General features: G+C 38.1%; 1 protein-coding gene across 2 annotated transcripts in view; it reads left to right on the top strand.

Annotated features, from left to right (window-relative positions):
* Positions 1-286: 286 nt before the first annotated feature.
* SPAG16 (sperm associated antigen 16) overlaps positions 287-17,087 on the top strand; it is a 373,146-nt gene continuing 356,345 nt past the window's right edge. The window contains exons 1-5 of one of the 2 annotated variants that reach the window (XM_054636654.2): positions 287-365; positions 3,599-3,645; positions 4,082-4,180; positions 8,933-9,060; positions 13,634-13,771. In XM_054636654.2, coding sequence (XP_054492629.1) covers positions 320-365; positions 3,599-3,645; positions 4,082-4,180; positions 8,933-9,060; positions 13,634-13,771 — 458 coding nt within the window. In that variant the 5' untranslated portion in view covers positions 287-319. The remainder of the gene's footprint in view (positions 366-3,598; positions 3,646-4,081; positions 4,181-8,932; positions 9,061-13,633; positions 13,772-17,087) is intronic. The other variant, XM_077181042.1, reaches the window with a different exon arrangement.

The raw sequence follows: 17,087 nt of genomic DNA, 5'->3' as shown, positions 1-17,087 counted from the left end.
GTTTCCCCCCCCCCCCCCCCCTCATTTTCTGCCGTTTTTCCTTCTACTTGAGCAAAGTCGGTGCCTGTCTGCCGTAGGGGCCGCCCTGAGGGGACACCCTGAGGGGAAGCCTCGGGAGACTCCTCGCCCTCACACCCCGCTCCTCTCAGCGCCGCTCCCACACGGGCGAGGAGCTTCGCCTGGACTTACAAGCGCTGAATTACATTAAACTGAATTAAATTAAACGAAATTCATTTAAATTCAATTAAAGCCGGCTCTCTTCCCGCCGCGGCGCGGGCGCCTCTCCTCGCGAGAGGTCGCCCCCGGTAACGCCGCAGCCATGGCGGAGGAGGCGAAGGTCTCCGAGGCGGCCTACAGCCTGCAGAGTATCCTTCTTCCTCCCCAGCCTTGGCCCCTCCATCCTCATCCTCCTGCTCCGCTGCGGGTGCCGGTTCCCCGCCTCAGGGCTCCGTCTCCTTAGCGCTCCTCCCGCCTCAGCCGGGCCGGCCCCGCACCTGCTGGGGAGGGGGGGATTGGGTGGGGCGAGGGCAGCGTTTGAGAGTACGGGGGAAAAGTTAAAAATCTCTCCGGATTGTTGGTTATTTTTGTGGGTTGTTGTTCCTGGAGGCTGAAAAGCGGCTGAAGCCTGTCCAGAGAAGGGCGGTGGAGCTGGGGAAGGGGCTGGAGCACCGGGAGCGGCTGAGGGAGCTGGGAAAGGAGCCATGGGGGCCCTTGTGGCTCTGCACAGTTCTCTGACAGGAGGGGACAGCCGGGGGGTCGGGCTGTGCTCCCGGGAACAGGGATGGGACAAGGGGAAAAACGGCCTCAGTCCATGCCAGAGAATGTTTAGGTACCAGGAAAAATTTCTTGCTTTCACGGATGGCCAGGGAAGCGGTGGCCACAGCATCCCTGGAAGGGTTAAACAGCCGTGTGTGGATATGGTACTTGGGGACATGGTTTAGCGGTGAACGTGGTGCTGTGTTAACAGTTTGGTCTCAGAGGTCTTTTTCAACTTAAGCAATTCTATAAATACGTGGGGTTTTGGCCCTGCAGAGGCAGTGGGGGCTTGCTCTCACTGTAAGGTGGTGTTTGCTTTCCTGGCTGAAGGTTGGGGTTCCTGAATGCCCCTTGGAAAAGTGGGGGAATTGAATCCTCCAGTGCTGGTGGGGCAGCCTGAGCAGGAGTTACAATCCTGGTGTTAGGAAAATTAATCTACAAACACCAGAGGTTTATGTCTTAAAAAGGAGACAGAGGAGTCCTTTCTGGCTTTATTCGAATAAAGGGAGAGGCCATGGGGCATTCCCCTGGGATGTCTCCAATTTTTGGAGGATGCAGCCTCAGTTTTATCTTAATTTCTCGGCCCCGTTTCCCTTCTCTCTTTCTCCATTGGCTGAGGTACTTGAGAGGTACAGACTCCCTGATACTCCTGATACCAAAGATTTCTCAAAGATTTCTCTCTAAAGTATAACCCTCCCTTTTAATTTTTAATTCTTACAGTATTTAGGGGTTTTTCTTCCCCATAGTTTCTTTCATCTTTCAATGTCTAATTTCGTTTATCAGCAAACCTAAAGTTTATTTGCAAAAGCAGATATCTTTTTCCATTCATCAATCAGTGGAATCCTTCCCATTGTTTCTTTTATCTCCTAGTGCTATTTTTATCTACCAGCAGACCCACGGCTTGTAAAAATAAATCTGCTATTCCTCTCACCAGCATGGAAAGCTCTTGTCACCTCTCCTGTGTTAGCTATTGAGCACTAAATGCAAAATACCTATGGAGGGAGGGCAAGGTTTGTTATTAAGACTCCCAGTCCCAATGTGCTGCTGGAAAAGGTGCTCCTTTAATTTCCTACTGCAGAATAACTGCTGGGATATTCATGATTTGTGGTTTGTACTGAGTATGAGGATTGCCATACATAACCTAGGCATAACTTGGCTGTGGCTTTTAGAGCAAAAAACCCCACCCAATTCTTTCCAAATTTTAGCAAATTATTTTGGAAGCTTATGGCTTTTAAATGTCTAATTTTTTGATCACATGACCCAAATTCTGCTTTTGTCACTAGGCTAGATGAGCTGCACCTGTTCTCTTTTCTAGCTGTGTGTGAGCTGGAATCAAGAAGCTCTAATGCTTTTAGAGGCTAAACAATCATACTTTACACCCTACCATACCTGAGTTTTTCCTTGCTAGAATTAAGTTGTAAGCCAATATAAAGCCAATTCTAAAAAGTGGAAGAGTGTCCTTTTGCAGCTCGTGCCTCAATTTCTACCTTACTGAATCTGCACAGCTGTTTTTAGTGTGGTGTGCTTAAAAAAGCACTGCCTCAGCAGATTTAACACTGTGGAGAAATACAGTCATTTTTAAAATTAATTTTTCTGTTTGATAGTGCACCTAGCTATGATTTTTTGGTAAGGAAAAAAAAAACGAGGAAAACACCAGGATTTTCAAGTAATATTTTAGTCTGGGCAAATTGTTTGCAATGACACATTACTTTAGATCACAGTGGATCACAAGGACAGTCAGGTCAATAGAAAATTGAAGAAAAAAATCCCCAGTTTTTGAAAGTTTATTACTTATCAGGGGGTTATGGTGTTCAGCTGTTAGCCTTCCAGATGGATACAATTTATCTGAGTTTTCCTGGCGCTGTGATGCTATTCTTGAATGCAGATGATACTTTTACCTTTGTCTTGTGCTTTTACATATACTGTGAAAATTGGCAAAAGGCCTGTTTTAAGGAGACTAAATCAGATTTGAGCAACACAGTGCAAAGCTGGAAAATCATGGGTTTATTTTTTCCTTGTTTTCTGTGTTTGAAGTACTGAATTGCCAGCTTTTCTTTTCTTTGGAAGTTAATTCCTGGTTTATTTACATGGGTCACTTGTAGGCTAACTGATTTCCTAGGGAAGCTGTCAGCAGCATCTGCTAAAAACATTTCATTATTCTTTCATGGGCTGTGAGGCTAGTGGATGAAAAGATGTTTATTTGGCTTTTATTTTAGACTATTTGTAGTTATGTTTAATCAAAAGTTTGATTCTAAAGCCTTTCAAGGAACTGTAGATAATTTCCAAATGAATTTTTGAGTTTTGAAAGTTCCTCATCTTTTTATTGTAACAGTCTTGTGATTATTAAGGCATTTGCATCAGCTCTTTTAAGTGGCCCTGTGGTGTTCAGGGTTTGACCTCAGGTGTTGCTGTTTGAACTCAGACATCTGAATTTGCTAAAAAATGGTGTTTTCTGAGAGCATGAAGCTATTTCTCCTTAGAAGGCTGTGGAAATTCTGGTGCAAAAAGTCCCCTCTCCAAACTGATGGTTGGCTGAGAGCACAATTGAGTTGCTGTTTTATTTTGGAATAGTGCTTGGCTTCTGAGACCTGATGAGTCAATGTTTAATGGTGTTCAAACCTGCTGTAAAAACTTAAACCTAAATTCTCTCTCTGTGCACAGAACTGGGCTTGCTCACCTTGGGGCTGAGGGAAACCTTGGAAGTGGAAAGTCTTGTGTTGAGAAGAAAAGGGAGGGGATGGTGATAGCAGATTTATAGATGGTTATTTTATGATTTTTTTTTTTAATTTAAGTTGGAACTCCTCACATGCACCAGCTGTTCTAGACTTAACTACACCTGCAGAGATTACCATAACAGATGACTCCAAAGATGATTATCAGTATGAAGAGGTAACTTACTAAATTGATAATCTTCTGATATATTCTGGTAGAGTGTTCATTTTTTGTTCTTTTTATTTCATCAGTCATACAGACATCCTGGGAGAAATTACACAAATCTCCTTTTATAAAGTGATGAAAGAGAGCATATCTATTTTTCAAGAGAAGATTCAGTGTTAGTTCTATTGTTGTGTATTACCTTTATTTGAACAATAAGTTCTTTTTTAAAGGTATAAGAATTTCTATTTAGATAACACATCTCTTTAGATATTTCTGTTTGTTTATAAAAAATATTTCAGTAATAGGATTTCTGTTTCCATATGGCAGAATGGTATTTTAACAAGGAGGGGATTATTTTCAGCAGTTGTAATGGGAGTGGGAACTGTTTTATTGTGAAAGAAAGGTGTATAACATGTGCTGATACCAAACTCTACATAATTTCATTTAGGTTTCAGCAGATGATGACTTCAGTCTTCCTGAAGATGATGAGGATCTGTCCAAAGCTTTGCAGACTATTGAAGAGCAGGCTGAAGATGCCAAACTTATGGTAAGAGCTTCCTAAACAATCTAAGAGTCTCTAATTCACTTAACATTAGTGGCTTGAAATTTGCACACAGCTAGTTTCTAGTAATCATGAAATTTGCACACAGCTAGTTTCTAGTAATCATGAAATTTGCACACAGCTAGTTTATAGTAATCATGAAATTTGCACACAGCTAGTTTCTACTAATCATGAAATTTGCACACAGCTAGTTTCTAGTAATCATGAAATTTGCACACAGCTAGTTTATACTAATCATGAAATTTGCACACAGCTGGTTTATACTAATCATGAAATTTGCACACAGCTAGTTTCTACTAATCATGAAATATTTGTGTGGGAAAGATTGTCTCTTATTTTCTTACAAGTTTACAGGAGTAAACATATGCTATGGTGGAAAAGACAACTTACATTTCCTGGGTTTCATCTTTAATTTGTGTTCATTTTGTGTTCTGTAAACAACCTGACATTTCAAGTACATGTAGCCAAATCTTTAGCTATTTAAAATGTATTAATATTATTGTAATGCATCAGTATTTTAAAGTTTGTTGTTTATCTGAGCAGATTAAATGAGAGTGTGATCCCTGGCACAGGAAAGAAACAAAAGGTTATACTTGAATACTTGCTAAAAGAGGTTGTTCATATGTGAAAAATAAAGAATGGACTATTACATTATGTTGATTCAAAATATTAATGAAATTATCAATCAGTCCACACCATTAGTTTTGACATTCCTTACATTTATAGTTTGATTTCAAAGCAGTTGTGTAATAGGTCAGAGTTACACAATGGGATTCTTGTATTGTATTTTTCCAAACAAGATCTACCTGAATTTACTTGTTTTTAACAATCTAGTGGAAAAGTGGTTTTCCCTGCTGTGTTTCCAACATCACCACTATCTTGTAGCCTCATCAGAAGGGTACAGTCATAGTCTTTGTTTTGTAAAAGTAAATGATTAATAGTGAGAAGATGAAATTAAGTGAATGATACCTAAACTCAGAATGGAGGGAAAATGTGTGTTTTCTTTAGCACTTGTGCTTATCAACAGATCAGTTTTGTACTTTAGATAAAACTCTGAGTGCAACCTGAACATAACAGTTTCATGTGTATTAAAACTGAATATGCCTGAAAATGAAGGCAAGGATTGAAGAAGTGTTTGCAATGGCAAATGCTTCATGCTAAGGAAGTATTGGAAATTCTTCATGTTCCTTAGGAATAGCTGAGGTTATGATTGTTTTACTGTGTGAGTTATGTTAACATAGGAAGTGAAAAAAGAGAGAACATTTTTAACCTATTGATCTTTTGACAGTGCTGTATTTAAATAATCTTTTACCTCTTCATTGATTTGTTGAACTTGAAGTAGTAGGAACAGTATGCTAATGTCCATCCCAGTTAATCAAACTGAAGAAACTCTTACTTTTCCTTAAAACCAGCAGATAATTTGTGCTGCAACTTAAATTCTCTTTGATTTTAAGCTTATGCTAAGAGTTGTCTGCCTTCTTCCTGCTTGTTTTTTTATTTGGAGGCTTCATATTTTTTCTATGATTTTGAAACTGAAGTAATGTTTTCAGCCTTTGGACAGAAAGACATGAGTAGAGAAATGTTCTAATACACTTGCTAGTTCCCTGACAGCTTTCATAATGATTTACTGTACATTTTGTGAGGCTCACTGACTCGATGGTTTGATATTAATTCCCTGGAAAAGCCAAGTGCTTCTGGTGACCCAGGTTAGAAGCACTGTTTTCTGTGAATTAATATTGATTCAACATCCCTACTCTGAGCTAGGAAGCAAAGTAGAAGGCTGTTTCCTTCACATGATAAGCAATTGGCCTATTTTTTTAATAACTTGTAATCTTGGCTAAAATAAATTATGTAATAACCATAACCTGGATGATAGTTCTAAGTGATTGTGTGTATTTACTGCTTAACTTGCTTTTTACTTGTATATGTAATCCTATGTAGTGCTAGGTGCACAGATGAGTGATTATCCAAAAATTTTAATATTTTCCAATTGCAGATACTAAAAGTATCCAGAGTTTCTGAGTTGAGTAACATCATTTGTCCTTAAGCACATATCTACTTCTTTTTTTTCTTTTTTTTTTTGAGACATTTTAAAGTAATTTAAATTATTTTTCAACACAAGCAAAAAATATTCTGCATATAAAAGAAAATATCCAGCTGATAGGGACTGTTGGAAAAGGATGCCAAACTTCTGGAAAGCCACACAGAAATGAAAGCTGGCTGAAAAACTTTCTTCAGTAGTTACAGTTGTTGGACTTTCCTTCCAAGTTTTTTGTCCTAATACCTACAATGATAATGTGAAGTAACATTGGCATTCATTAATGTGGCAATTTATGTATGCTTGATTTTCAGTTTGTTTGAACATGCTAAAATCTTTGAGTTCCCTTATCATATTCTTCTTACATTCAGTAAGTTTTTGAGAACATCTTACCTTGTTTTCCAGAGAATTTATAAATTTATTTGCTGTTCATATTTCTTCAGTGGACAGAAATTCTTAGAAGTGCTGTGAAAGTTCCTAAAGTTAAGCTCTTAGAAATTATTTTGTTTTACTGGTCATATTTACAATCTTTACATTGTGCTCTCCTGCTGGTAGTCAGCCAACAGATTACCATGAAACTGAAGCAAGTGCTTGGCCTAATATCACTCCCAAAGTCTGGGAAGGAGCTGGGGATTCAGTTCTTGTTTCCTGAGCTCCTGCTGTGATTCTGTGCCTGTTAGACTGAATTAATTTCTCCCTGTATTGTTCCCTGCTTGAGCTTTGCTTCCTGAAATGGTGGTCAGTGCTGGGATCTCACTAATAAATTCTCTTCTGCATGGATGAAATGAATTCCTATCAAATTTCCATTTATTAAGGGAATCAAGCTGTGGCACTTCTTCCAAAGCCTGCCTTTATAGATGTGTTTGGAAAGCTGCAAGCAGCAATATTACACATTTGCCTCACTTGGAGTAAAGAAAGAAGCAAGCCAAGGGATGCAGCTGCATGTCTGCCCATGTACTCTTTGGTTCTTGTATTAGCACAATTAGAAAATAGACCTGCCTGATGTACTGGAGCTCCAGTAATGAAAATATGCTAAATATTACATTGCACTTGGCATATTGTACTAGTCATGAGGCAGTGTTACATGGCCTACATCAGACATGTACAATCTCTTCTGGTTATGTTAGGTAGGTTGGTTAGATTTAAGACAACATTTTCTGTGTTATACAAAATGGCCAAGAGATTTTCCCAGTGTTTTTATTTTATCAAGAGAAATGCCTTTATCTCCAGGTAATTTATGCACTCATGGTGACAGGGCTGCCACTAAGGGCATGAATAAGCCATAAATGAATGGAGTTATCAGAAATCCCTGGCCTCACAGATTCTTTTATAAATGGTGGAGGAAATGATTTGCAGTCATGGCCTTTAGCATCTCTTGATAAATCTCTCAGTGGGGTTTTCTCAGTTTTGTGGTATTTTTTATAATCACTCACCAAGATGCATGTGCAGTGCACTAGCTTGTCATGCATTGTGGAGCAGCTCCATTTTGGCACTCTGTCCCTGTGGAGTTCCCAAAAGCCAAGACCCTCTTATTTAGGTATAAAGCCAAGACCCTCTTATTTAGGTATAAAGCCAAGACCCTCTTATTTAGGTATAAAGCCAAGACCCTCATATTTAGGTATAAAGCCAAGACCCTCATATTTAGGTATTAAGCCAAGACCCTCATATTTAGGTATAAAGCCAAGACCCTCATATTTAGGTATAAAGCCAAGACCCTCTTATTTAGGTATAAAGCCAAGACCCTCTTATTTAGGTATTAAGCCAAGACCCTCTTATTTAGGTATTAAGCCAAGACCCTCATATTTAGGTATGTTAAGTCACTGCAATCCATTTGATATCTGAGTGAAATAAGGCCCCCTCTTTGGCTGCTGAGTTGTGGCAGTCTCTCTCCTCTCATTGTCTTTAAATGCTTTTTGTGGGGAGTAGTCTCAAATGGGTCACATTTTCCTTTTTTTCCATACCTCCTTGCACGTTGAATTCTCCTAGGCTGTGTGCTGAGTGGGGCTGGGTGAAGGGAAGGGATTTGCATCACATCAGAAAGCTGTGAAAGGTGTTTTTTTTATTTTCCTCTGTAGCAGGACTGCTCTGCTCTGTGTTGGTTCTGCTTTTGGCAATGTGCTTGCCCCACGAGCTGACCCTGTCTGCAGAGCTGTCTGTCTGTCTGTCTGACACTGGGGGAGCTGCACATGAAACCCTGGTGCACCTTCTGCTAACACTTGTAGCAGTGCTGTCTGGCAGCTTCCTGCAGTGCATGCTGAGAGGAAAATCCCCATATCTTTGTGGTTATTCCTAAGGGATCAGGGGATGGAAATGAAGTTCTGTCTGTCCCTCCATTGCATGCACCATTATAAAAAGCATACAAGCCATTCTGTGGCACCTTGGACAGCTACATTCTTCATTAGATAAGGACTGACTTTTATTCTGGTCAGTGACAAAAGATCATCCATCAGATTTAATACTTTAAAGGCTCTGCCAGATGATGGCAGGTTTGGAATACCTGCTTAAATAAGGGGGTTTGAGTTATTTCTTCATAACCTTTCCCAACCCTTGCCATTAGAAGGATCACTAATTACAGTTCTGATCTGTAAAGACAAGGAGAACATTCAGTTGTACTCCAGTAAATCTGTGACTTCAGATATAGAAATTATGATCAGGACACTCCTCTTTTAAGTTTAACAGCTATCAAAATTTAATTTCAGGAATTTCTGTCGGTTCTGAATTCTGAGAAATTGATATCAGACTTACCTCAAGCAATGGATGACTTCTTCTGCAATTTCCTGGTCAGATTGGGAATGTCTAGAACCCTTGACTGCTTCCAGAGTGAATGGTAAAATAATTTAAGTGTCCATGTTGCTTTGGGAATTAGATGGTCAGGATTCAAGTATTTTTGGTATTTCAGGACATTTTTTCAGAAAAATTTCCTGAGTACAAGTCATTCTTACATATGTAGTGTTTTAACAAATAAATGTGTTCCTGGTGAGAATGAAGAACCCTGGTTTAAGTAGAATAATCATAATATTTATTAATTGGTAATTTTTGGTACAGCAATTAACAAATATGAATGTTTTTTATTTTTTCAGGTTTATTTTATACCTGATCAGTAGAATAATAAGCTCGAGCTGTTGCTATTCTCTTGTTCCAAGCTTTTGTAGATTGCAGGGATTTTGTCCATACTTCATGCACAAGTTTAAAGGTGCAACTTTGTTTAAATACACCACTCCCTTCATACATCCTACAGGATGTATACTTTTTTTTTACTGTTGATTAAAAATTACATGTTAGGAATGCTGCAGAGTTTTGAAAGAGAGCTGAATTACTTTGGAGCAAAAGATTACATGAAGTTACAGACTTGCTTTGAGCCAGCAGGTTATGTTCTGGAAACACCTCTGGAAACACCTCTCTTTGATTAACCTTGTTCTCAGTTTCAAACATGAGAAGTTCAGAGGGTTATTTTTTAGTAAAGTCTCTTGAAATTCTGTAATTTGAAAACTAGAAAAAAGTTGGAAACATCTTATTTTTTCATACAAAAGCATTGAAGCTTTCACATTTTCTTAGAAATATTCTCAGGTGTGGAATCTGGAATTTGCAAGGCTCTGGTCTTACTCATCAATCAGACATTGCCTTTGGAATTAATAATGATCTGCTTTTTGATAGCATAAGGATGGACTTAAATGATTCCTTGGGGAAGGAACGTGACACTCCTGTTTTCTTTCTCAACAAAAGAACTGATATGAGTACTGATATCAAGTTTGAAGTCTAATAGTTTTTATGCTAAAAGATAATTAATACTAGGCAGATATAAATAGTGACCTTTTTATGAAGCTTACGGCTTTCTTTGAAGCACTTAGAGTCTGAATTTATATCAATGGCAAAATTCAAATAGCTTTTTAACAGAAAGGGCCTGTTAAATCCTGCACTATCTTGTAAATTCTTAGCTGTACATATATTTTTTCTCTATAAGTAATACTTTTAATTTCAGTAGCTTTACAAATGAGCTCAGCATGTCAGTATCTAATCTTACTGTATAGAGACGTGCTGCATTAATACCTTATTTCAAAATGTTTCATGTTGGTTTGAAATGGATAATTTACAATATTAATGAAAGTGAGAGCAGATTAGTGTACTTGGGTTCCTCATTATGTATTGGGACGACACTCTTGCTCTCATGCTGTGGTGATCAAGTACTAATGGAATTTAAAATGAGAAATTAATTAACGTAGAGAAAATTTATCAAAAGGCTGCCTTTGAAATTATTGTCTCTCTGAGATCTAAAGGTCACTTAAATTGGACCAAATTGTCTGTGTTTATTTTGGAGGCTGGGAAAACAGCGTTACTCTACCCAGCCATATAAAATGCCATGATTTGATTATGGTTTATTTTATGCCAACACTCTTATTTTTCAATGAAGTAATGAATTATTTTATAACAGTTGTAGTGATTTTTTTTTTTAATTATATCGGCTGTTTTGCAAGCAAACTTTTTATTCCCATTATACTGTAAGGAACTTTACAGTTCAATTATTTTTTGAATATTGAATTTTCCATTAAATTTTCCATTCATTTGTTATACAAGACTTGATAGGACTTGTGTTGTTTATTGAAGATACTGGATTGACAGCTTTTAAGTATGAAGTGCAGAGGCTGATCAGCTGTGAATTCCTGCATCTGCCAGTCTCTCCCTCCTAATCCTGAGAGCCCAGGTCATCCTGAGCTATCAGTTTATTGCAGAGCCTCTGTGCAGCTTGATTCCTTTGAAATCCAGTTTCTAGGAATTATCATGTCAAGTATACAGTAATAATGTATTATTTTCAGTCAGTCTGCACTGAGCTTTGATGACAAAATCACAGTTAACCATCTGTTCCTCAGGTTTCCAGATTCTTGGTTAATTTTTAATAGCGATTTAAGAATAATAACTCAGTAGTTCTGAAAAGCTTTGTAAAATACCTGTGTGTGCATGGAACTAATTTAATTTCCATGTGCAGTGAAAGAAGTGAGAAGAGCAGCTGTTTGGCAGGCAGCTCAGTATGGAGGAGGTCTGTGAGATTTACAGGACCAGGCTGATGAAAGATAATGAGATTTCTCAGTGCTGTTTGGTGGGTGGTTTTCCATTTCTGCTACCTGCACAAAAACATTCACTTTCAGTCCTGTTCTTGCACAAGGGTGGAGTGAATTTATTGGTATTAATTGTTTTTCATGTAAATTGTCTGTCAGAATTTTTACCTCTGCTGGAGTTGAGGTGCATCAATTATCCATGTTTGATGAGTCTTTGTGCTTGGTAGTTTGCATCAAATGTAGTTAGGGCATTCAGTGGAGAAATACTTCCAGCAAGTGAAGGTAGAGTTGTGAATTTCTGCCATGAGGCTGCCCTTATTTGCAGTATTTCTGATAGGAATTGTGCATCAGTCACTGTTTGAAGGAAAGAAAAAAAACCCCTCAAGCTTCTTTCTTAATGTTAAAGCCTGTTCCTACAGTAATTTACTTAAGAAAATAAAGTGATGATAGAATGAATTTTACTGTGGACATATTCAGATGAATTTTTCAAAAACCTTTCAAAAACTGGTGGTGAGTGTTACAGCTTAATTCAGAGGGATGAGCATTCCAAGAAGCATCCTCAGAATGCAAAAATGTAGCTGACTGTAGGAAGTCATTTGGACAGAGATACTAACATTCACCTTAATTTTTTTGGAGCATGTTAAGTAAAGGTTGCCTTTTTTTAGAAATGCTTTTTGTTTCAGCAGCATGATTATGATGAATGATATTGGTGATTACTGTCTTCAGTTTTCACATCTGCTGCTTACATCCAGGTGTAGGAGATAGTGTTTAGTATGATTTTTATTTCTGTTCTTTTCATACTTCCTTATTACTTGGAAACAAAAAAAAATGCACAGATTCAATACATTTTTCACCTGAAAGGCAAATCATGTTCCTGTTGCTCCTTCTAGTGATCTCCCACCCAGAATATCTTCCCAGCAGGGAAGGTGCTTGTGGGGTTATGGTGTTTATCTGATTTAAGTTGGTTACAGCTCCATGCAGCCTCTGGTGAGCTGATGTCATGGCTGAGGTCTCACTCTTCTGTCTGTACTGCATTCTTAGCTTTTACTGACATATCACCAAAAGATGGATAGTCCTAAAATAGGATCCTGAATGAGCAGATGTTATTGCTGGAGCTGGAGAAATTCCTGGGGTGCTACCCAGCATCCCAGGCTGCTTCAGGTACTCTTAATTCTTCAATCCAAGTCAGTCTGTGCAAATATTGAACTAAAGCAGCCTTCAGCCTTCTACATCAAGGAATCAAGTGTTCTCAGGGGCTGGTAACATAGGTAAATATTGGTAAATATAATTAAATAAGGAGAGGGAAAATAAACAGGAAGGAATGAAGACATTTCCCTAGGTGAGCTCTTGGTTCCATGTTGAAGATGGCTCAGAATCATTCATCCTTATTATCTGCAGCTAGAGTCCTCAAGAAAAAACCCCAAAACAACAATGTATTTATCTTACATGTATTTGAGCATGTGAGATAAAAAGGACTGTATGTACAAATGCTATTTGAACAAGAATATTTGTTTCTGCCTTTTATTTAAGATATTTAGAAGAAAAGAAAAAAAGAATTGTTTAATGTGAAGTACTGTGTTATGTGTCCTGACTGTTATGAACAACACACATTTTAGAATGAAAAACAGTAGAATTTAGCAGTGTGGTGGGGTAGTGGATTCACTGCTGTGAATTCTTATGATCATGATCATTATGAAGTAAGAGTACCTGAAGCAGCCTGGGCTGCTGGGTAGCACCCCAGGAATTTCTCCAGCTCCAGCAATAACATCTGCTCATTCAGGATCCTATTTTAGGACTATCCATCTTTTGGTGATATGTCAGTAAAAGCTAAGAATGCAGTACAGACAGAAGAGTGAGACCTCAGCCATGACATAGCTCACCAGAGGCTGCATGGAGCTGTAACCAACTTAAATCAGATCAACACCATAACCCCACAAGCACCTTCCCTGCTGGGAAGATGTTCTGGGTGGGAGATCACTAGAAGGAGCAACAGGAACATTATTTGCCTTTTCAGGTGAAAAATGTATTGAATCTGTGCATATTTTTGTTTCCAAATAATAAGGAAGTATGAAAAGAACAGAAGTAAATAGAAATAAAAATCATATTGAGCACTATCTCCTACACCTGGATGTAAGCAGCAGATGTGAAAACTGAAAACAGTAATCACCAATATCATTCATCAATAATCATGCTGCTGAAACAAAAAGCATTTCTAAATGCTTTAAGATGGTCAGTATTGCTGGGATTATAGTTTAGGTAAATGGTAGCACAAGAAAGAAAACATGAGTGAAATGAGGAAATGGAACATGCAATAAAATAAATGAAAGAAATCTGTTTGTTTTCTGCCAGGTATGAGCTGATAGAGAGAGGTGAGTTAAGAGCTGATGAGGCTGGGCTGGTTCCAGACGTGTACACTCGCAACGAGCAGCTCGAGACTGAGAATCTGAGCCTGAAGAAAGATCTGGAAAGCTACAGACAAACTGTCAAGTATGTTATTTGATTTGATTGCAACTTTTCCATATGGTAGTAGATGGCCAGGTAAAGTAAACCCAAGTTTTATACTTAGTGAAAAGTAGTTAAGTTCCTGTTTGTTATGCTGGCTACACAGACTTTTGCTTCTAGGTGACATTTATAATTAAAGTTCAAGTTTTTCTGAGTTCTGTTGGAAATGTAAATCTTAATTTCTTTTATTTGTATTTCCTAGGCCAAAAATAATTTTCAGTATCCAGTAATCATAACAAATTACTACAGAGAATCATGAGAGCCTAATAGGTAGAACTAAAAAATAAATTGTTATGTGCATTTTGTATTACAGTACTATAAATTACAGCTACCACGAACCTTCAGCATAGGGGAAAAATCACTATACATTTATTCTTCATTTTTTTAATTACAAAAAATCTATCACTCTGGGCCTAGTGGTAATGGTGTGTCAGTGTAAATTACCACCATTGATTATACTGGTGTGTACATTGTAGTAGTTTATTCTACAAGTCTGCAGTATTTCAGTCAAGAGAATTAAAACACTTAGCCTATAAAATGGAGAGATGTAGTAATGAGCCCTATGCCACATGGCCTTTTCTGGGGAATGGTGTGTTTGCACTTGTGTGTGTTCATTGAGGATGCACTCTGAGGCCTAATGATGCACTCACTTCAGATTTGCCAGTGTGTGGTTTCAAAACATGGAACTGTAAAGTTTAATTCCATCTCTTTGATTTTCCTCAGGATTGCTCAAGTTGCTAATTTTCATTTAGGTTGTTCCTTTCTATGAAAAAAACCAAAATTATTCAGATGTTAAATAATCATTGCTGCTGATAATGGTAATTAAATTATTTTCTGATTGTAATGATTTATTACATTTTAAATTAATGAATTAATTGGCTACAGTCAAGTAGTTTAATAAACAGTGGCAACAATCAAGTCAGATCTGTGTAGTCTAAATATAATAATGCATGAGGAGACAGACCATGGAGAAAACATTTCCTTTTTTGATCTGCAGCTTCTTTGGATGATGGGTACTCAAAGATTGTGTCTCATATGAGTGGGGGAGAGTAAGAAGCAGTCATGCAGAGTAAAAGAAGGAAGGACAAAACGTGGCCCTCATGAAACTTATCCTTGACAGTAGTAAATTCAAAGAGCTTTATTTTCTTTTTGTTTCCCACCTTTTTTCTCTTTTCCTCCCCCTCTTCACTCCTCCTATGTAGCAGAATGTGCTGTAACAACATAACCTGAGTGGATTATGACATGATAAAGAGTTTTCCTGGGTTTGTTGTATTGCTGCATGATTATTTAACAATCTAAAGCTCAAACTCATTTCACCACGGTCTGAATGAACTGGTTTTTTTTCCACTAGAATATCTTGTTACTCCATAGGGTGCCAGAAAAGTTTTTACAGCAGCTGTCTGGTTAAAAGGCTTAAAGATGACATGATAATGTGCAACCAGGAGCAACAGGAGAGGGAAAGGAGTGCTGGTGTATTGGGTTGCTCCAGGCTCCCTGTTAGATAAAATCCCAACACTCAAGTTCAATCCACAAACTGAAACTGGGCCCTGCTTTTTCACCTTCTGGTGTTTGTTGGAACCTAAAGTAGCAACACTCTGGTGGCAAACAAATGGGTCACATCACTGGCTGGGTGTTGCAGAGAGGGCTGTGAGATTCAGGGCAGTTCTGTGAGACACAGATTCTGTGTGAGCACAGCTGTTCACTGGTGTTTCCTGTTACACCCTGCAGGTATTCTGCATGTGCTTTGTGAAAACACTGCTGAAACCAGACCCCCCCTTTGTCCACTTGCAAAGAGAGCTTTATTTCCATAGTCTCTCAGCTGTTACTGGGATGCAGTATAGGCAGGTTGTCCTGGATTGTCATTTCCAAACCAAGACACAGGTGTAAAACTTGGTCTGTGCCAGCAGTACTCTGTCACTCCTTCACTTTCCAGCCTTTTTATTTCAAATAGTTTCAAAGATCTCACTGATACTAATGTTAAAAGTTCAGTATTTGGGACATTCATTTTATATACATTGTTTTGAATATTTGATGAATTTAACCAGTACTGCTTCTGAAATAATTGAAATGGGTGAAATTGAGCATTTTTGCTGCAGTGTTCTTTTATGCCTTTTGGATAAACCTGGTCATAATATTCTATACTAAATCCATTTAGTGTAGTGACTGCTAACAGCATTTTTTCTTGTTCATACATTCAGTAACTTAAATCACAGCCTTTGCTGTGGTAAAGTAAATATACCAGCAGGAGCCAAAATTACCTGGAGGACAACGTGGGTTTTCAGGTTTTCAGAGAGAATGACTCAGAAAGCAGAATGCCTGAGTGCATGGGAGAAATGCTGATTTGACTGGTTAGAAACCAAGGATTTGTGAGCAAGGAAAGTCCTGTATTTTACTCTGTGAATTACTCAGAAAACACTGATTGAGAGTTACAGTGCTGTGAAATGTATTTGAGGAAAGCTTTTAATTACATTTGGTATTTCTGAGCTTGGTACTCTTGATGGCCATGTTGCAGAAAAGAGATGTTACTTGGGACTTAGGCAGTATGGGGGCCCAGGATAAATGACTGTAAACCAATTACCTCCTGCTTTAATGTTGGTTAGCAATTGGTGGAAGACATTTAGTGTCTAGAAGCTAACTGTAATTGTATTTTGGGCATTTTAATACAGTATTTACATGATTGCTTGCAAGCAGGGGGGCAAATTGAGTAGATTGCAGGCTGTTGGTTAGATTTCACTGTGGTGTTTCATTATTTAAAGAGAAAATTACAGTTAACTTCATTTCCTCTGTACGGTGGGCATGTATTTTTTATAGCTTGTGCAATGTCTGAAGGCATCTTGATCTCTCTGCATACATTAAAAGAAATAAATATCAGCATAATCCTTTTACTCCAAAACTAAGTATAGTTATTACCTTAAGGTTTAGATACACTTCTAATCTTTATTTAAAAATGATTTCTAAAAATGACCATACTGTGGTGACAGGAAGCAAAACTAAATTTACTCTGGTTTGCCATGTGACACGAGTTAAAGGGTACCTCAACTGTGCTCCCTTTCCTTTATCTTGAAGGCTGCATTTGAGCCCCAGTTGATTGCTAAGGGGTTGTGTTATCTGCTGAATGCTTCCCTAATGGAAGCATGGGCTTTCCTCCCAATATGCAGAAAAATTTGTAAATAACACTGAAAATTGTTAACTGTTAAAAATGAGACTAGTTAATTCTAATTCATCAGGTGGTGTCTGATCACGTAATATTCTGGTAACTGAATATTTTTCTGAACTGAAAATAGATTGCAATTTCATAGCC

Source organism: Agelaius phoeniceus, chromosome 7 (assembly GCF_051311805.1).
Source record: "Agelaius phoeniceus isolate bAgePho1 chromosome 7, bAgePho1.hap1, whole genome shotgun sequence".
In the NCBI taxonomy this organism is placed as follows: domain Eukaryota; kingdom Metazoa; phylum Chordata; class Aves; order Passeriformes; family Icteridae; genus Agelaius; species Agelaius phoeniceus.
The sequence above is the reverse complement of the archived record's forward strand: the minus strand, read 5'-3'. Positions and strand labels throughout refer to the sequence as shown.